The 20592-nt window shown below is 46.3% G+C and overlaps 2 protein-coding genes across 3 annotated transcripts in view; both read right to left on the minus strand.

Annotated features, from left to right (window-relative positions):
* Nucleotides 1-3133, minus strand: part of LOC144125235 (N-acetylneuraminate lyase-like) — a 46581-nt gene extending 43448 nt beyond the window's left edge. Inside the window, exon 1 of one of the 2 annotated variants that reach the window (XM_077658454.1) lies at nucleotides 2972-3104. In XM_077658454.1, coding sequence (XP_077514580.1) covers nucleotide 2972 — 1 coding nt within the window. In that variant the 5' untranslated portion in view covers nucleotides 2973-3104. Of the gene's footprint in view, nucleotides 1-2971 lie in introns of both variants that reach the window. The other variant, XM_077658453.1, reaches the window with a different exon arrangement.
* A 4041-nt stretch (nucleotides 3134-7174) lies between these two features.
* On the minus strand, nucleotides 7175-20108 carry LOC144125233 (uncharacterized). Its single transcript, XM_077658451.1, has 3 exons — nucleotides 19668-20108; nucleotides 15904-16136; nucleotides 7175-14217 (listed from the first exon to the last, which is right to left on the minus strand). The coding sequence occupies exons 1-3, from the start codon at nucleotides 19913-19915 to the stop codon at nucleotides 12377-12379; spliced, it is 2322 nt and encodes a 773-aa protein (XP_077514577.1). The 5' UTR covers nucleotides 19916-20108; the 3' UTR covers nucleotides 7175-12376.
* Nucleotides 20109-20592: the final 484 nt, after the last annotated feature.

Raw genomic sequence — 20592 nt, forward strand, 5'->3', positions numbered from 1 at the left:
GAGGCACAATTATAACACCAAACTCAGGCAAGTGACACATTGCATGTTCGCTTCGGCCACAGCCGACAACATGAAGGCTTGCAAACCCATTAATAACCATGAATATGCCTTTGTTCTATCAAACAATCCGGTGATCAGGTCGACAGCCTGCCAAAGAGCAGGCTTCAGACAAAGAAACACACAACTGCTAAACGCGGGAAATGGCCACAATAAGTGCTAATGCACTTGAACTAAAGTACAGACGTAGCAGTGCGCATGCGCTATGGCGATCCGACTATACTCCTTCGCCTCCTTCTCCGTTTTTCTCTCAGCGGCCTTGAACACGTTGGAGGCGCCGACGAAGTTCGCGAAGCTGATAGAAACCTGTGCGAATACTTGCATATAGTTCCTGACCTCTCTCCCCCCTATCCTCTCTGGCTGTCCCCTCACCTCTTTCACTTAATTTCTCCATTCTGCCTGCTATCCTTTATTTCCGCTGCTCCAGCTCAGGTGCTTGAGTAGCGATAGCAGATGCCGGGGTAGCACAAATATTTTCCTTCCTTTTTACTATTATTTTGAATAAAACCACTACTACTACAACTACTACGCGCATTGGCACAAACCCCTTCCAGCCCAACCCCTTTCTTTAGATCTTTAGGCGAAAACCAAAAGGCCCCCGTGTGCTGTTTGATGTCAATGCACGTTAAAAATTCTCAGGCAGTCGAAATTTTTCCGGAGACCTCCACTACGGCACCTCTTTCTTCTTTCACTCCCATATTCCTTCCTTTCCTCACGGCATGGCGAGGTAACTGTCTCACGGATGAGACAGTTACTGCGCCTTTCATTTCCTCAAAAGACAATTTTGTTCTATAAACTTGCCCACAGCAACAGTTGACGTGCTATGGAAGCATTTCGCTTAAGACCCGAGGTTGGCTGGCTCTTTGCAACTAAGCCAAGCATAATAGCTGGAACGGTAGCCGCAGGCGGGAACTTCACCGGTTATTAAGTTAATTTGCTTACCGGAAAAGGCACCAGCCGCGTTTCTTTCCTGCGCCTACGTCAAACTTCTGGCAATCAACTTTGCATTTGCTTTTATTTTTCTCTTCTCAAGATTCATTATCAGGAATTCCAGACAAGCGCTTCTAGTTTCTGTGGCTGCCACCACGTGGTGCATGGCTTTGAACATTCAAAAATTGGACGGGTGCATGACGCGATAACGTTGATGGGCTAATGCCCATGTATGCGCGGAATTGGTCATGTCGACTTTACATCCACAGATCCCTGGGAATCTTCATACCTCTCCTGGCACAGTGGTGCAGCGGTTAAGCGGCGCGTCACTGCCCTGCGATGGTAGGCGCTGCCACCGGTGGGGCTTGTGCAGCCCAGGTTGCTCTTCCCGAGTGACGAATCATTAAACTAACTGCCGCCTGCCACGGTGGGCAGCTTACGATGACGCCACAAGGCCCCGTGACCTGGTGACCTACCCCGGTTTCTTCTCCGGGGTTGATTCGCTTACAACGCCGGCTACGGCGACGACGCCGGATTTTCAGCAGAACAGAAGTCTTAACGTTATCGCGTTAAAGAAAGCGCGTTGGCATCATCCGTGACGTAAGCAAGAGAACGACCGAGTAGCTGCAGAACAGAACGTGATAGGCTTAGCGGCACTGGCTGGGCGCTGTCCCATATTGCTGGCAGTGAGAGTGCGAAAGTACTTGCTTGTATAATACGGAAACCAGATAGTTTTTTTTTTCATTTGTCGCATCACTCTTCTGTGCCTGATCCTTGAATCTTATCTAAGCGAATAATACACTCGGCTTGAAACCGCGAATAAGGCCATAAAGGCGAGAAACAACTCAACGCTGGGCCTGTTCGTCGCCGAGACAGGCAAGATACGCTATCTGGAAGTGCACTGCAGCGCGAAAAGGGCATGCTTGATTGCCCATCGTGAGCTTGCGAACGTTGCAGACCCGGAAGTACTGCATTCTATAGATTCTATAAAGCCCGATAATTATTCGGAATAATAATAAAGGGGTATAGGCACCAAATTTCGAAAGCTAACAAACGATGTGGTTTTTTTTTCATGAGCGTAAGGAGATGCCGCCTAGCACGTTTCAGTCACAGGCGTTGAGTGGAACATAAGTTAATACGATCTTGAATGTTTTTCGAAAAACCACTCGGCATTTCAACCCGAATGGAGTGACATCAAGGTGAACTTCATCGCTGGCGCCGACCGAGACCTGAATTGCCGCACAAAATCATTTGTATTTGTTTATTCACCCTGCGCACCAGTGTTTCGAGCTAATTTCCATGATTACTATGCCTGTAGGCCTCTTACGGGGCGAAAAAACGGACACCCAAAACTTTGTGTCTGTAGCCATTTCATGTTTGCATTCGAATCGGTGTTATAACAATTATATTCGTGTTAGATTCCATTCCATGAATCACTTTTCTCCCAAACCTATATTTATCTTCACCCCCCCCCCCTTTTTATTTTGTTTAGATGTTATTTCAGACCTCGGTGTCTTATTCATCCCTCTTTCGCGCGCTTCATCCCTTCCTTCAAGGCGCAGTTGAGGTGGCCACCCCACGTGAGGAATTTACTGCGCCCTTCCTTGCCTTATAACCTATACTGCAATCGCCATCCGTACACCAAAACAAGGCAGTGTAGTATACGCCATATCTGCGACTAACAAAGCACCGTGGCATTGCTTGCACTTTTGCACGAGTGCGTTCTTTAACGAAGTGCTCATTTCAAACGAAGCGCGATACGACCGCGCGTGCACTATCAGCAACTGAAATGCGAACAATAAAACAGAAATCCCGCCACAAACATGACATCCTGGAGAGGGAACAGAAGCGATTCAGATTAACACTTCCAATGGAGAGTATCTGCGCATCCGAGGCGAGATTAACTTGCGCTAGTATTGAGCTTCCCCCGGCTCAGATCTTTGCGTCTCACGTTCCATTTGTTGCGATAGTATACAATACGTACTTTGGCTATCTTGGCTTCCATGGCTCCACACGAGGTCCTGTGGCACAAGCGAAGCAGGCTCGCGTTGTGTCGATTGATAGTTTCCGGGAGACGTCCACTGCAGGCCGATCGACGTCCGTGAAAATAGTGGTGTCAACGCACTCACTCACGCCGACATCTGCCGATAACGCGACGGCGCCTCCGTGTCGTCGTCTGGGCGGAGAACGGGGTCCTCCCGCCAGGGGCGCAGCGTCTCGAAGGCAGTGGCCGAGCGATAGCCCCCGAATCTCGCGTTACCCGCGCGACAGGGACTACGCCCCCCTGACTACAGACGCGCCATCTAGACTCACGGGGCGCCCAGAGAACAAAGTTTTGAGCGAGCCGAGTGCCTTGCACAATGCGGCGCAGCGCTCAACATGTGCACGTACGCTACGCCTGCGCAGCCTGGTTCTATTTATAGGAAGTATTTTCGCAGACCGCCGCCGCGCGCACGTTCTCTTGCGCGCTTGACTTTTCGCTTTACTCTGAAGCAGGCCCTGCACGAAGCAGGAATAAAACAAAAAGTGTTCAGTGGAGTATTTCCCATGCCTGTATAAGAACAGGTCGCAGTGCGACGGACATACATCCGCGTGGTGTGCCACTATTATATTTTTGTCACTAACAGGTGTGCGTTAGGCAACCCGATGCTGTGTGCAGCTGTCGCAAAGCGAACACGAACTTTATATGAAGGAATAGAGTGCATGGAGGGTTCAGGCTATTACTTATCCCCAGGCTGCAGCGTTTCTTTTTTCAACACGTCGTCTGAACAGAGTTCGTAGGCATCGCACACTCTGGAATGCATAGACGCGCGTGCTTCAGACCAGCCGTGGTACAGTCTTAATTAACGGCATAATTTAACTAGGAAAGGTACATGCGAATTTGTCGGGGAATTATTTTGTCGTGTAAGGCTTATTTACTTGATTCGCGACGTTATCTTGCTGACCGTGCATGTCGTTATGTAATTCGTTGCAGGATCTCTTCATCCACGCATGCTCCTTGGCCTTAGCGGAGCGCAGCTCCAGTAATCCGGCTCTATCCGACGATCAAGGTACTCGTTCCTACACGTGCTATAATTGGTATTACGGCTTCGCCGAACTGGTATTCTAGCGTTGGATTTTTCTCGAAAGCCGTGTGGTGGTGGTAGAAAAACTTTTATTGAATAACCCTTAACAGGAAGCCAGTGAGGGTGGGGATAGGTATAAGGGGGTTGAATAAACTGGTGAGCCCTCGATCGCGATCGCGCTAGCCGCGTCAAAGCGACCGGGCGACCTCTGTGGGATAGGCCACCATACGGAGCTGGACTTGCGGCTGTGAGCTGCGCAGCACTGTTTCCAATCTCTCCTGGTCGTCGAGTCTCAGAAAAGGTGGAGTCGGACTATTAGGACAAAAACATAAGGATCCGCCTTAGGGTGTTGGCATAATTTGCAGGCCGGATGACAGTCACCCGGGTGCATAAGGGAACGCAGGAAGGGTTCGGAAAAGTGTCCGGATCCGTCGCCAAACGACTTGCTCGGCTTTATTGAGTTGTTTGCGGGGAGACGTGTGCCGCGAAGCGAAGACGTTTCAACAAGCCTGCCTTGGCCATCGCATTAGGTGCCTCCATACAATTACATTTGATGGGGCGGTGATATCTGCTCTGTTTTGGAGTACGGGCTCATTTAACAATATCAAAATATTTCTGCGGAACTAAGCACTTCAGCGTCTTCAACATATATATACTGTTTCCACATAGCTTTTTCTTATTTCAGAATAAATTTTAGCACATTTCTGAGTCAAAATGGAGTCATTCAATCGGGCAATGGTTGTCTACACCCTGCAAAACGAAGCAGTATCGAGGCGCCCTACCATGACATAATTCGCCGCGTATCGTGGCGGCAACTGCTCGAAAAGGTTTAGTGCTTCCCTACTCAAACATGTTGCGAGAGCTGTGAACCACTGCCTCTCTGGATCTGTGCAGTGCTTCTAAAACGCCTCACGCATAAAGGCGACTGCAATTCCTAAACCGCAACGGGGTTAACAGTTTGCTTGATTTAAGCCGTGAACTTATGCTCTTCGTCTCATTTGCGACGCTCTTCCTTCAGTTCAAGACCTGTAGCTCAATCCTTTCGCGGCCTTGAGCTGTTCATTAGCTATATGGCAGTTTATTTGGTCAGCTCAGCGCACGAAAGGGGAAGCCAGTTACACATGTTGGTATCAGTTTTGACATGTTCATGGCGATACTTCCAAAACGCACTAAAAAAGTGAGGACGGACGCTCATGTAGAAAGCACCTCAAATAGCCGCCACGGCGGCTCATTGATTATGATGCTCAGCTGCTGACCTGAAAGACGCGTGTTCGATCCCTACCACGCCATTCGCATTTAAATGTAGGCGAAACGCTATATAGAGACCGTGTACTGTGTGACGTCCGTGCACGTTGAGCAACCCGAGGTGGTAGAAATTATCCGGAACACTCCACTATACGGCGTCCCTTACAGCCCGAGTCGCCTTGGGACGTTAAAATACCATAAAACCTAAACACCTCATGTACGGCGGCATATGTTTCCTGCGGTTAGAGTGCTCGGCTACTGATCCGGGGTACCCGGTTTCGAACCCGACCGTGGCGGCCGCGTATCGATGAAGGCGAAACGCAAAGGCACCCGTGAGCTGTGCGATGTCAGTGCACGTTAAAGATTTCCAGGTGGTCGAAATTATTCCGCAGCCCCCCACTACGGGCACCTCTTTCTCCATTTCTTCTCTCAGTCCCTCATTTATTCCTTCCCTGACGGCGCGGTTCAGGCGTCCGCCGGGATGTGAGACAGATATGCTGCGCCATTTCCTTTCCCCAACAACCAATTATTATTATTATGTTTGTTTCGTTCATGGGAGAGAAGGCATATGTCTCGATGAGCATTGAGACAACTTTTCTTCTTTTTTCTCTGCCAGTTACGCTTCTCGTTTCGCGTCGTTTCAATTACTCCGATGGCCGCCCAGACTTCCCGCACGGGCACCGGGATACTCATCCAGTGCAGCTAAGGTCGGTATGCTTACAGGCGCAAACCTCTTCGCTGCGAAAGTGTGGCTTCGCTGGAGCAAATGTTCGGTGCAGCGCTGGAGCCTCCCTTTTCCCTTGCGACAGATAAGCTACTGCGCATGCGGTATAGCATGCCAGGACTGCACATATATATGCCATGCTAAAGAAAAAAACAAGACAGCGGCAAGAAACACACACACATGAGTGATGCTGTGTCACGTAAGCAGGCTTGACGGAAAACGTATAGACGCTTTACAGCGCGGGAGCATGGGCGCCGCCATATTTGGTCACGTGACCATTTCGCCATCGCCGCCTTCGGGCCTTCTCGTTCCGACGGCTGCCGGCGCGCTGGTGCCCGGCTACAAGACAATTATCCGGCTCTCGCTGTGCATAACGAGCTGTCGGACGGCACAGAAGCTTAGTGTGAGTGCTCATAGAACGTATTAGTACTGGAAAATGGTTCAACCAGCTCATTTACTCGCCTTCTTCAGACCGCCCGCATCGGCTCGAATTTGTCAATAAACCGCGGTCAGCTACCTGCGCATTCATATTTATTCAGTCAATGGCACTTTCTTCTTAACAGCTCATTGTAATATGACTGCAGTTGAGAAACACATTGCTTATCAAGAGGCATTTTGCAAAGTGCATGCGAATAAAAAAATAATAATAATAATAATTGGTTTTGGGGGAAAGGAAATGGCGCAGTATCTGTCTCATATATCGTTGGACACCTGAACCACGCCGTAAGGGAAGGGATAAAGGAGGGAGTGAAAGAAGAAAGGAAGAAGAGGTGCCGTAGTGGAGGGCTCCGGAATAACTGCGACCACCTGGGTATCTTTAACGTGCACTGACATCGCACAGCACACGGGCGCCTTTGTGCTCGCATGCCATTAAACATGGCCAGAGGACACAGCAAACCCAGTGGCACCTTCAGCCTGCTCTAACCTAACCTTGCACCATTGTGCCCCTTCCCAGGTGCCCTGAAATAAAAAAAAATGAAAATTGGTTTTTGGGGAAAGCAAGTGGTGCAGTATCTGTCTCACATATGGGTGGACACCTGAACCGCACCATAAGGGAAGGGATAAAGGAGGGAGTGAAAGATGAAAGAGGTGTCACAGTAGAAGGCTCCACAATAATTTTGACCACCTGAGGATCTTTAACATGCACTGACATCGCACAGTACTGGTCAGTTCACGGACGCCTTAGCGTTTCGCCTTCATCGAAATGCAGCCGCCGCGGCCGGGTTCGAACCCAGGGACTCCGGATCAGTAGCCAAGCGCCCTAACCACTGAGACCGCGGCAGGTTATAACAGACCAGAAATTGCTTCTTAGTCAACTTGCCGACGTCGGATGGAAGGTACTGACTTTCCAGTTCTTTGCCCAGTCAAGGGGTGCGATCAGGATGTAGAAGATCTAAGTCCAGTACTGCATGTTCACTTGCTAAAGATCACTTCATAAAGGTCGTGGACAGAGCAGTCTGTGCCCTTGGAAGCGAGTTCGCCTATACTTGCTGCTTGGGCAAGTTCTTAAAGAAGCCCCGAAACACATTTTCAGTGCATTTTTTGCCTGTTGGTTGCATAGAATGAGTTATAGTGATGCTATTAGCATCGGTCGTACCGCATATACTGCGGTTTTTAATAATTTAATTTGCTCGCAAAAACAAATTCGTGGCGCTCACGGTGTCACCATACAGTGGCGGTTTTTAGCAACAGATATGACATCATTTAGTGGGAGCTTGATGATTGGATATAAGAGTAAATATACTGCAAATTGTGCTACTACTAGAGATCCGTTTTGCCAAGTTTTTGTGTTTTATATGACATTAACAAAACCAGCTTGTTTGCCCTAGGTAAAAGCACTGTAAATCAAATAAAACAAAAACACGCCACCAGAGGCACTGGCTACTTTTTGCATCGAAGGACTTTGGGCCTCTCTGTAAACATCCTACGACCTAGCACTAAGCACTTATGGCTACTCTCTATGTATCTGAGAGCGATCCGATCGAGCCATTGCACTCTATAAGCGTTCGTTTCGGTCCAAAGGAAGGATGCGTTCGTTTCACCTTTAGCAGGCAGTGCGAATCGTCAGTTTGTGGAGAATCACCGGGCGGTGACGCCAGATGGCGCCACGTTCCCGTCAACAGCGCGCGCTCCTTGCTCGCCGTGGCCAACCAGCGCGCTAGGAGCGATGGTTGGCGGTAAGCAGTAGCGGTACGCGCTATGCTAAATGTGTCTGATATCTTGCGCAGGCTGTCACACAGTCGCAGTATCTCGCGCTCGAGTTCGGATACTTAAGTATGGGATCGTCACTGATCGGTGTTCCCTTCTGCGCCATCGACGTGACGGTGAAGCATCGATGGGTCAGCTGGGCGTTCACATGGTTGTTGTAACCATGCAAACGGCGCTGCCAGCCTTGGCATGAACGAGTTACAGAAAACAAGCAAACATGGAGTGCAACCTTCCACCACGTGCTAAGATAGGCTGTTTTGATTGGTCCCCCTGAGTGTCGTCATTGGGAGAGTTAAATGGGAATGGGAAGCTGCGCGAAAATCGAGTTGAGGGCAGCATTTTGTTTGCTTGTATTTTGAAATTTCTTCATTGAATAACTCCCGTTCCTATGCATCGATTCTAGTAATTATTTCTGAGTCAGCATCTGTGTGACATAAAGAATCCATCTGAAGTGTGACCGGCATCCGCTCAAGCGGTGTTTCGCAGCCCCTTTAATTTTCTGGCCAGCCTTAAATGTAAGAAAACAGGACCAATGGTTAACAGGAGCAAGTAGCCACACTAAACATAACTCAGAACATACCAGTAGTGATATTACATCACTTCAAACTTTATGTACAATAAATATATCATGGTACCAGGCATCAAATAGCACCAGACAGGCATGGGAAGGGCAAGACACCTTACTCTTTTAACAGTTACATGAATAACGTTTCTCCAATATCGCGGTAACTGTTTCACAAAATTAGCTCAGATAATGCACAGCATGTTGTGAGCCACACTAAGTTCAATGATATGAGTGGGAGTAGCTATCTAGGCAATCTAGGACAAAGGAATTTGAAAAGCATTTAAGAGGCCTTTGTCCTGCAATGACCATAACATGACTGATGGTGATGACGGTAATAATGACAAAGATAAGTGGTACATGGACAACAGCATGAGTAGTGCAGCTCAGCCAGCCCATTGTCCTCTTAAGCTGTCGCATTGGCACTTATGGGAATAAGCAACATACTACAAATGTTGCCAGAACAACAGCCCATGGCTTTTTACAGTTCTTATAGCCATAATGAATGACACATTGTGACAAATTGAGCTAAAAGTCCCTGCACTCCTGACATGTGTTGAGGATGCCTGTGCTTGACCTGATCGCTCTTATGCGGGAATGCCAACCTCAGATCCGAGTTCATGTTCACGCCACTAATGACTGTGCAGATCATCTTCAGTACATGGTCAGAGTTAGTTCCTCTACTGTCAATAATTGTTCTACAAAAGCAGCATTCATTCTGGATGCTGGGATGACGTGAGCAGTGGTCCGGTTTGTCTCTGTTCACTCGGTGTCTACAGTTCTTTAAATATTCAGTTAGTTGTTTGGACGTGGTTTCGCTATGGTCATGAAAATACTCCAATTCAAACGTTTCATGCAAAGCTGTCCCAGTGCTGACAAAGTGTGAATCCGCTGAAATGCGGAACTATTGGGTTCTACTAAAAAAAAATTTATAGTGTTGTCCTTAGTGTCTCTTTAAGGCCGAACCACAAGAAAGCGTTTCTTTGACGTCACGTCAGCACAGCGCCCGGAGAAGAGGGCTACCAAACGCATGAGGCATACGAATTTGCATCTCCAGCCGGGGATGTGGAGAGAATGTAGATAAAGCCTGTCAATTATCCCATCACTAGCTAGCCGTCCAATTCAGCCGTGACAGGAACCTACTGTGGGAGCATGGGGGATAAAAGCACGGGGACAGAAGGGGTGCTGCTGCCATTGCAGAAAGTGGCCGTGTCTTTGGCGGGTACAGCAGCAGTGTGGATTAATCCGGAAGTCTCTACCAATGCGCGGCTAGTCATTGGCCCGGACTCCCCACCAATCCCATCTACGGGGCATTTTAAGCGCCACCGTTGATGTCTGGCCTCGCCAGATATCTGCATCTCACTAGGCCGCCTTGCTCCAAGCGCCAGAACTGTGCCTCCAGCTACACCAAAAAAACACTACCTTGTGGTTCAGCCTTTACACTCCTCAAGTACAGCAAAGCTGAAATCGCATGAAGATAAGGTGCAGAGAAATGATTATCATTAAGTTTCGCAATTTTATTACGGAACCGTTTACTATGCCTTGCTTATGCTGTGAAATTTTTATGTCCTCTTTCAGAGAGCAGAAATTGCGACCACTCTACAGCCTCAATGATTTTTAGTGGAACCCCTCTATAGTAAAGTCATCCAGACCAGCAAAAATATTCACTGTATCAGGGCATTTACTTATCAATTATTGTTGATGGCATGGCTCTGAGGGTTCTCTGCGGCTACTTGCTCAAGAAACACAGAGAAATACCTTCCATTCTGCTCTTATCGACCCTTTATGTGATAATATATTTATTTTCAGTTATCATATTTTATGTTAATCACTTTTTCAATTTTTTTAAATCTTGCAGAAGTACCGCATTTGCACGAATACAATGCAGCTAAGAATATAATGCGTTTGATTCCACATAAAAAACAAAGCTTTGCGTGAACACGGCATCATCTGCCGCAGACTCAGCGTCATTTAAGACGCAACAGTTAAAAAACGCGCAACACAGTTAAGCACAGCAAAACCGCCCATGCAGTATCGCTGTGGCCCAGCTGCGAATGATCGCTTTTTCTACCCTTCTCAACTCATCACTGCACTTTTACTAGCTTTCCTTTCTCAGTGAACCGCTCCGCCTTCTTTCTACGTTCGTTCGTAGCCAGCTTTACTTTTTTTTTTTCCACTCCGCACACTTTGCCTCACGGCCCCAAGGCCTTCAAAAAGTTGGCTTCTCCTCACATGCTTGAGCTTGGTCGTGAAAACCATATTAAAAAGCGCCAGTATCCATTTGCCTCCAAATACTGGCCTTGTGATCCTAGACTTCACACATGCCGTGATGTCATCATTCTGTGGGAAGTACATCATCACAGCCAGACACTCTTTACTACAGCAGTTTCTTGTAGAAAAACCTTTACTATAAACGAAAAAAAAATGTACAGTCATCTATGGAAGGCAAAATGGTACTGCAGTTTCATTTTCCCATATCAGAGTTTACTATAGCGGGGCTCTACTGTATGAGGCTATTTAGTTTTGGCCACATTTTGTGTCATGTGGTTCACAACCACCCAAGTAAACCTTGAGAAAGCTCAGAACTGGATTTCTTCCCGCTAGTTTTTCTAAGTATCGTTGAAGGTGGCCTCTTCAGTGGAATGTAGCAAGAGAGATAGGTGGATGGTATTAAAGCAACAACCTCATACTATATCTTCTCTACACATTTCCTTATTGAAAGGAATGATAGGAAGCATTTAGTGCGTTAGAAGCAGGCCTTTACCTTCTTTTCAATGTAGTCTATCACCTGTAGTTGGTGGTGTTTGCCATGCTGCTTCAGTGTAAGCCCTCCATGTCGCATAGCGGCCCGATGAAACTGGTGGTGACAGAAAGGTAGGTAGACCCAATGGCAATCATCACGTGGATCCTCCAGAGTCACCACATGCCAGTATACGGTGCATTTGTAGCTTGAAGTGCTAGGCGAGTAACCCCATGACATGTAAACTTGTATGTAGGCCATCACCAGCCAAAAGTCTCCACAGCATAAGAAATTGGAGACCTTCCTTTGCACAGAACACATTTCACTCGAGCATTCGGCAGTGATGTAGCCGCAAAATTGGTCAATGAACTGCTCCACTTCACAATGATACCACAGCATGAAACACTGATTGAAGCCCCAGTGTCAACAGCCCAGGGTTCAAGGCACTGACAAATTCTGATTATGCAGCTTCTATCCTCATTCGTACGAGCTGTTTACTCTTCACAGGTTGTCTTAAATAAGTCACTGCAGTAGCTGACTCCAGTTCAGATGTCTCTGGTTCCCACTAGGATTGGAAGTGCTTCTACTGCAGGCGGAAAGTACTCCAGTAGTATAGGAATACTCTAGCACATCACTCCACAGCAAGAGATGAGCTTTGGTGCATCCAAGTTTTTGTGGATAAAATGGGTGTGCACATATTTCGTGATGGAGTTCCCACTTAAGATGCAGTTGATGAGATGATTAAGAAATTTCTGCAAAAAGCATTCCAAGACTTAGGAGACCCAGAAAGGCTGGCATTTGTTTTGGGATTTTCGTGCAGCTTGCTTGAAAGGCACCAGATGGCCTTAAATTAAGTCTCGTTTCCTTTTTCGCGGCATATAAACATGTTTTGGTGGGTTTTGGAAGTTTACTGCAGGCAGCGAAGATAACCAGCATGCTTTGTTACTGTCAACAGTTGATGTGTTGGGATCTGGCTGTGCATGCTGCTCCTTGTCTACTTCCTTTCTCTGTTCACTTGAACATAATAGTGAGACATACGGCGTCGTGGAGTTTAAACTGGACATTGGCGAAGTGCTGCAATTAAGGCTGCCCATGGTGGGCTCTTCTTCAGCTGCATTATCACCTCTTTCCCATGATGATTTGATGTTCTCAAGAAGCGAGAGCCGGCTATTGAGCACGTCAGGCTGGCAATCAGCTAGGCAGTCGGCGAGAGATTTTAGAGACTCCATCACATAAATGTACCGTTGATCTCTGTTCATTGCTCCAATGTCAGGAGTTGAAGTTGACGGATCCGGCATGACTTGTTCGCTGTTGGTGTCACACCCTTCAGCAGCAGTTGAAGTCGACAGATCCTGCATGGTTTCTTTAGTGTCAATTTCACACTCTTCAACAGCAGTCGAAGTCGACGGATGCTGCATCCCTTGTTCAGTGTCAGCGTCACACACTACAACAACCTCTTCATATGGGGTGAGTAAGGTTGCCTGGAAGGACTTAAACCATCGCTGGCTCACAGCTTTCTTTAGGTTTGGCTGAACGTTGTGCTTTGCGCAAACAGCAAGAAAGTGCCAGCACAGAAAGCCCATCGTTGAAGACACTGCGCAGCTGCACCGCTGTCGTTCCAGCGAGATGCTGTACCTTCCCTCCTCGCTGCACGAAACAGTGTACTCCTGGGCTGAAATCTGCCTCACTACAGCGCTGGCACCTTTTGCCTTTTTAACTTCTTCTCCAATTATATTACAAGCATATGGGGTGAGCACTTTGGCACACAGACGTTCCACAACGGTTGCACCGTAGGAGTAGAACTCAAAGGTTGTTAGCTGCATGAGCTTTTGTTGTGCTTGCTTTCGCAAGTCATCTGCCACAGTCAGAAGTTTGTACAACACCTCATGAAACTGAGTACAAGATTTCAAAACATTTTTTACCATGAAGTTGTGAGATTCCATACGTTTTACTACATTGTATCCACCCATGGAGTGGAGGTTGCAAAGGTGTCGTGCCCACATGTCTTGAACATTTGCCCAATTACTTTCAAAATAACTCAGTGCAGCCTCACTTGCGCAGCTGGTGAACTTAGATCTTGCTTGATCAAACTGGCTGGCAGTAGGAGCATGCACCATGCCAGCAAAGCAAGAAAAAAGGCGCTCGCGCTCTTTTTCTCCTTTTGAGAGCTGACATGCAGTGGTACGAAAAGCCTTCATAACTTGAGACGGACTAAGCTGAACAGTTGGCGAGCCTTTAAATGTGCGCTTGATTGCACTCACTTCTGGGAAGTCTATATCAACAACTACCACCTTTGTTTTTGCCGTGCAGGGGTTTTCTTCAGCAAATATTTCTACAAGCTTAGTCACAAGATGGTGCTCCTCTGAAGAGACAAAAGCATAGGTGACAACTTGATGGGTGCCGCTACCATCCAGAACAATGAAGACAAAAAGAGGCATGCCCATGCTGTTTTTCCAGTGTGTTGTATCCAGCAGGAGCACTTCGGGGAATGATATAAGAGCTTTCTGCATGTATGGAGTTTGCATTAGAAGCATCTGTAGCTCCTGGCCTTCACTGATGACTTGAACAATTTTTGCATGAAACTTGTCTTTGCATTTTTGGACTGCTTCTTCCAATGGACAAGCTTCAACTGTGCCATTTCTGTCACGTTTTAAGTTATGAATGTCCTTTGCCATCACTTTCTTCCCTGCAAGTAGACAAGTACAGTGTGGAATTGCTTAATGAAGATAAAGTAAGCAATATCAGTGGTCATCAAAAACAATATGTGCAATAGTCAGTGCCAATCTCAGTTATGTTCTAACCTTTAGCCGACACCTTGAAGTGACTGCATGAGTTCATGGAGTTCATGTACACACATGAATGAATGCAGTTTATGAATGCATATTTGTGTTTCCAGCCAACCAATGCAAGGATCTTGATTTATGGCACCCCAAGTTTTCCACAATTGATTCATTTCCTCTCTCTACATAAAGACTGAAAATGCATTTGTCCACGCAAAACTCAACAGGATGATGCAATATGTAACTTCAAGCTAGTGATTCAACACTCTGGCTACAAAAGATGCAAGATGTAATTATTGACAAGAATGTCTTCTGCACGTCACCCAAATGACTTTTGTCAAAATAACTAGAAAATAATGTTGTTTGTGACTTTCAAAAAAATGCAATCAGCATTCAGTAAAAGTGTCAGAGCAATGACACACTGCTAATCAATCTGCTGTAACCACTAAATGTTGTCACCTACACACATGTAATATTGACACACTGAATGCATACTTTTAAGACAAATGGTAGTACAATCAGGTCACATAGAGTGACAGTCACACTCTGCACAACCAGAATCTACTGCCTCAATGCAACAAATATGCACGCACATTCCTGCCATAGTATAAGCACATTTGGCACCATGTGGAAGCACCAGTATGCCAATCTGGCTAAAATGCCCAAACGAGCCTTTTATCAGAGTGTGAAATCCATTTACACTTGCTTCCAACTATGCCTGCATTGTGCCAGCAACACACATGCACAGCCACCACACCAAATCAAAATGAAACACAGTAGCAAGCATATAGCACTATGCTATAACCCTGTACTTTTCCAAGAAACTTATTTTCTTAGTGATCAGGCAATGAAAAATTTGTTCGACATATTGGACAATGGGATCACAGAAGCAGCAGCCATTTAAGGAGGTAGGCTCCTGTAGAAGGCTGTTTTCCAAGGTACTTTTAGCATGTGCTGTCATCAAGTATGCTTGAAGTGACATTGTTTCCCCGCTTCTTGAGGAACTTTCAAAGTGGGAGTCAGTGCAAGCACGCAGTGGCAGCCAAAAATTGGCTGTGGTTTAGCTCTCCTTACACCTGGAGTGATGCGATAGCTACAGCTGACCGAGTGGAACTTGGTCACGTGACCAACCATGTGACGAACCACGTGATCAGCCACGGAACCGCGCCGACGGCAGCTGCTCCGCACCACGTGACCAACCACGTGACAACGTGGCGGCACCGCCACCGCCACGGGGCCGCCACGCTGAAGGCTCGAAATGCTACCGTAATGTAGCTATCGCTACAAAAAAGCTACGCGAATCCAAGTTCATTTTAAAGTGCAAGACAACACTCTTAAGCAGTGATACGCAGAAATGCATAAATTAGGGTTCCAATTTTACCATGTTCCTCAGAAATGTCACAATTACTTATGTACTAGACATCACCTAGCTCATAGTCAAAAGTTCAACATGCAGTAAAAAATAACTCAAGATTGCTTTTGCACCAATATAACCCAAACCTAAACATTAGAAAAAAAAGAAAAGTGACAATTTACACTCCATATCTGGGGAGGATATACAAACAGGCCGCAGTATCACAGTGAGTGCTTACCGTACTTTTCGTAGAGTTTTTCAATTATCGTCCTGGGAGGCACGTGGAGTTCCAGCAGGTGTTGCACATAGTTTCTTTCTTCTTCTGTCAGACGCCGGCGCTCTGGGTAGGACTGGTATATTTCAGCACTAACTTCATGATTGTGGCTCAGATCCAACTTGGTGATTTCAAGAATCTGCTTTTTACGGCGTGCTACAAGCACAAGCAACGCAGGACACTGTTTCTTCATTGTCCTGAAAACAAGAAATTTGAACCAAGCTTAGATTGGTCACGCACAGAAGAACTCGTAATGCACATACATATGCGATATATATCTGTTATAATGTTCAACAGAAAATCTCGGTATAATGCAGTACATTATGATGCCACATTACCATAATATGGACCACTGTATTTATTCGTGTATATGCTGATAAGTCATATAGGTTGACACCGTAACTTCGGGAACTCGTGAAGGAAAAAAAGTTTGAATGTTGTATTGGCTGACCAATCGAAGCTCCAAGCCGCCAATGTGAAATTAATGCAACGTGCACAGTGCATCGCATACTGGAGCAGCAAAGGCACTACGCGAAACTCATCACTAGAAAGGCGCTCCCGCAGCTTTGTACTCTATACGATGCACTTTTCAATGACATCAAAGTTTCTTGCTATCACTAAATTCCTTGGTGCCTCCGCACTTGAGATGATGGATCGCTTAAATGCTGCTAACAATGGTCACACATGTATGGGTGGCATGAGGCACCATGTAGCTGTGCAACAGAAAGAAATTTAATTTTCATGATTCTTCTGAAGCATACTGTCGGCATAGTAATGGAGTGGTGCGGCTCCACATCTTTGATCTGCTTTTTCTCAGAATCTCTAGTGCAGATCATGAAAGCACAGTTATTCCACATGAACCTTTCTGCATTAACGATGTCAGCCATTGCATGGCTTGTAAAGGCTTGCGGGAGGGTACAAAGCTAAGCTTTCAGCAGTTTTGTCGCTTTCATCATTACCGCTTCCATTTTTGACCTTATAGCCAGGTTTGCACCTTACCCCATGATTCACATACTGGTTGACTCGCAAGTTTGGAGAGGGGCATTTCAGTACAACCAGGTCAACCTCTATGTGAGCAAATGCAGCACTGCTGCCTTCCAGAACCTCCTTTGCCCTTCTAAGGTTTTGTCAGATGCTATTTGGATTGGAAATATTTTATTATCGGCTTGAGTAGCAAGTGGATTTGTTAACCTAGCTATGTGGCTGTCAGATGCTAAGAAATTTTTTAACATTTTGTTCCACATAACTAAATAGTTCAGGGTTAATTGGTGGAATATTGAATACGCTTTTGGCCTACGGTGGATGTAGTTATGCTGATAATGGTTATGAAATATTAGTCTACAGAATTAGTTTTTCTAAACAGTGTTTTGTTCCTCTCTGGGTATACCATTGTTTCTTTCCCTCAGTCAAGACTCTTTATTCCTGTTTGTAATTAGCTTTATCTTTCTTTCATTTTTCACCAGACACATTTACAGATATTCCTTTTCACTAGCCTTCCTCACTTGCTAGCAGACAATGCCTGCATGTTTTCTGGGCAAGTCCTGTGTGCAAATATTTGCTGCAATTTCCCTTACATTATGTACACTTATTGGTAAATAATCCTGAACACTTTCAGCCAACAGCAGCCAGCTAGACAAGTAACATTTAAACCTTCGTTCACATCTCACTCTGTGTTACTGTCAGTTGTTTCTCTGTTATAGTAGTCAAAGAGGAACAGCTTTATAAGATTAACGATAACCAAAAAATTCACTTCAATGGTTTGCTGTTATGATTCCTTTGACAGAACAGCATTAGTGAATTGAATACCAAATTTATATTCACATGCTTAAACAGAGTGGCATGCTCTCTGTTATAATAAGCGAGAGAAAATAAAGCACAGTTTTTATTATTATTATTATTATCCCAAGGAGTTTTCATATATTTTGCCTCCTGGTCTGTAGCGTATTTATTAAATGATGGAAATGAAAGATGTTACAACCAAAAGAAAGCTTGAAACATATTATTTCGGAGGAGCAACTCATTTTTCAGTATAGTCCTCAATGACGCTGATATACTTCCTTTATCAATGCACTACTGTTTGCATGGCACTGGAGAAAAACAAGTCAGGAATCTGATGACACCAATTACACACTGCATTGGTGACCTCTTTGTAGGACACAAAGTGTGTTTCCTTCAGATGTTCATCCAGCTTTTGCAACAGCCTGAAGTTGCACGGCGCTAGGTCTGTACAAGCCGCATGGCGCCAGGTCTGTTCTATAGGGTGGGTGAAGCAGAAATCCCAGAAATGCAGCTTCTCCAACGTGGTAGTTGTCTACCTACTAGTGTGTGGCTGAGTGTTGTCATGCTGAATGATCGCATGTTTTGCAGATGAACGCCACAGACATGCACACAAGTTCTTCAGCATCTGTACATAGCACGAGGAGTTGACAGTTGCACCACATTCCAGAATTTCAATCAGAACCCCACCATCACTGTCCCAAAATATGGTAACCATGAGTTTGCCAGCTGATGGCTGTGCCTTGAACTTCTTGGGTCAAAGGCAGCTCTGATGCCTTTACTGCATGCTCCAGCATTTAGTCTCAGAGCCTTAGCGATGAGTCCTTGACTTCCCCCCAGTGACGATTTGATTGAGGCCTGCTTCCTAACAGGCCAAATTTTTACTGACACGGGTTCAGTCAGACTTGTTTCATGTCGACTGTCAACTGACATGGCGCCCAACTTGAACATACTTTCTTGAACCCAAGTTTGTCGTTTATGGTCCAATTCACTGTTCCAAGCGATGCACCAAGAACGCCCGCTATAACCCTCCACTTAATGCGACAATCACTGCAAGTCATTTTATCAACACGCCCCTCGAGCTCCGAAGTGGATGCAGACAGCAGGTGTCCATTGTGGTCCTTGTCTTTCATGCATACAGTCCATACCCATCTCTTGAATGTGCTGACATCAATACAAGCCTCCCCATAAACAACAATCATTCGACAACGAACGTCAATAGGTGGAACTCCATCCGCCATCAGAAATTCAATTGCAACAAGCTGACTTAACCGTATGTCCATGTAGGCCGACACTTTGCTTGTGACACTGCTTCGATATCAGCGGTACTACCTCCTAAACAAAAACATCCACTGAAAGCAGGAATATCAAACCTTCTTTTGACTGTAACAACTTTCGTATTGATCAGTTAAAAAAAAACCTTAGAGACCAAGAGGCAAAATATATTGAACATTCCTCAAATTATTATTTGCTGCTGTCCTAAAATGGTTTCCCTGTAATTGAATGTTAAGGGGAAAAATGAACCAAAGGATAACCTTTTCAACCTGGACTGATTTCATTATAATCATATGGTACAATCCAACCACCTCTACCAAATATCACTATACACAAGTTCACTAGCACAAATTGCTGACATGCACTAACATCCTATGAACAGCGAATATCTTGGGTGGAATATCTAACAAATCTTCTTCGCTGCGCGCGAAGCCACCTGCGCTTGCGCAGTGGCAGGTGCGCCACCTCGGGACAGCGGATCGCAGAAACGCATCGTGCTGTGCTGAAGCTCTTACCGAATGCACTCCCCACTTTAGTGTAGACTGCGCGCAATACACGAGTCACACGTTGTCCCAGAGAACACTTGCAAGCAACAAATGGTCACGCTTATTGTTCTTTTCCCTCATATTCATGTGGCACGAAAGTAGCGTCCTGCGATTTGCATGAATACTACTTGCCTTTGTTGGGGGCGCATCCCCGTCCCCGAGACTCTTGCGCTGCCTGCGTGCTTGCACACATACACTGCGTGGGAGTACTTGAGCTCCTGTTTAAATCTTTCCAAGCCAGGGCTGAGGTGAGCGTTGGGGCCTGCTATTGATCTTGTCGATTTACTCACAAAGAGAACGTTGTTTTGCGCTTGAAACTTCCGGAATTCATTTTCAAACTCTCCGAAAGTATCGAACGTCGCACCGAGCTTGATGCTCATGATGCCCGCGCGAGAAGACTCTCCACGACGAGTTTGTGCACGCGGTTTGAAACCAGTCTGAAACGCTCGTGCTATCCTTTAGCTAATAAACGCGCATAAACAATGAGCAGACGGGCTACTTTCGTGCGGGAGGCCAGTACGTTGGAGGACCGAGCTCATAGAGTCGGAGTCGTTCGAGTCTCTGCGCACGGCGTCGTGTGCCCTAACCGGAATAGGTGTGCGCACGACACGACCGACCACCACCAAGGTACGACCGACCGACCACCACCTTGGCTTTAAATCCGCCTTGCCACCACCGCGCCCCCTCTCCTTTTTTCGTGACTGGACGCGCGTAGAGCGAACGTGTAGTGCGCGCGCAGGCGCTGCACGACGTCAACGACATGACCAGTGACGACGTTGTGATAGTCATGGTAGAGTGTACTAGAATATTTTAGTCATGGAGTGTGCTTGAATTTGCTCGCCCCCGCGATCCACTCCTGCTAAACTCGGTGTTTGGATCTGGGTTTTGCTGCTGCCTGCTCGGTAACGGATAGCCCTGATGCAGGCGAATTGCTGCCCACCCCTGCCGCAGTAGTCTTAGATTACGACATATTACTCCGCAGCTAACATGACGTGGTTTTAGTTTTGTACTTGAAATTGCGTAACCGCGTCTCTCTATCTCTCGCATATAATCCCTG

The sequence above is a fragment of the Amblyomma americanum genome, chromosome 3, assembly GCF_052857255.1.
Source record: "Amblyomma americanum isolate KBUSLIRL-KWMA chromosome 3, ASM5285725v1, whole genome shotgun sequence".
NCBI lineage: Eukaryota > Metazoa > Arthropoda > Arachnida > Ixodida > Ixodidae > Amblyomma > Amblyomma americanum.

Excerpts from the sequence above, each read along its gene's own strand:
- LOC144125233 (XM_077658451.1), bottom strand. The coding sequence starts at position 19,915 with ATGAGCATCAAGCTCGGTGCGACGTTCGATACTTTCGGAGAGTTTGAA. Across the intron at positions 16,137-19,667 it reads GGGATGCGCCCCCAACAAAG|GACAATGAAGAAACAGTGTC; the intron begins GCAAGTAGTATT and ends TCTTGTTTTCAG. Across the intron at positions 14,218-15,903 it reads AAAACTCTACGAAAAGTACG|GGAAGAAAGTGATGGCAAAG; the intron begins GTAAGCACTCAC and ends GTCTACTTGCAG.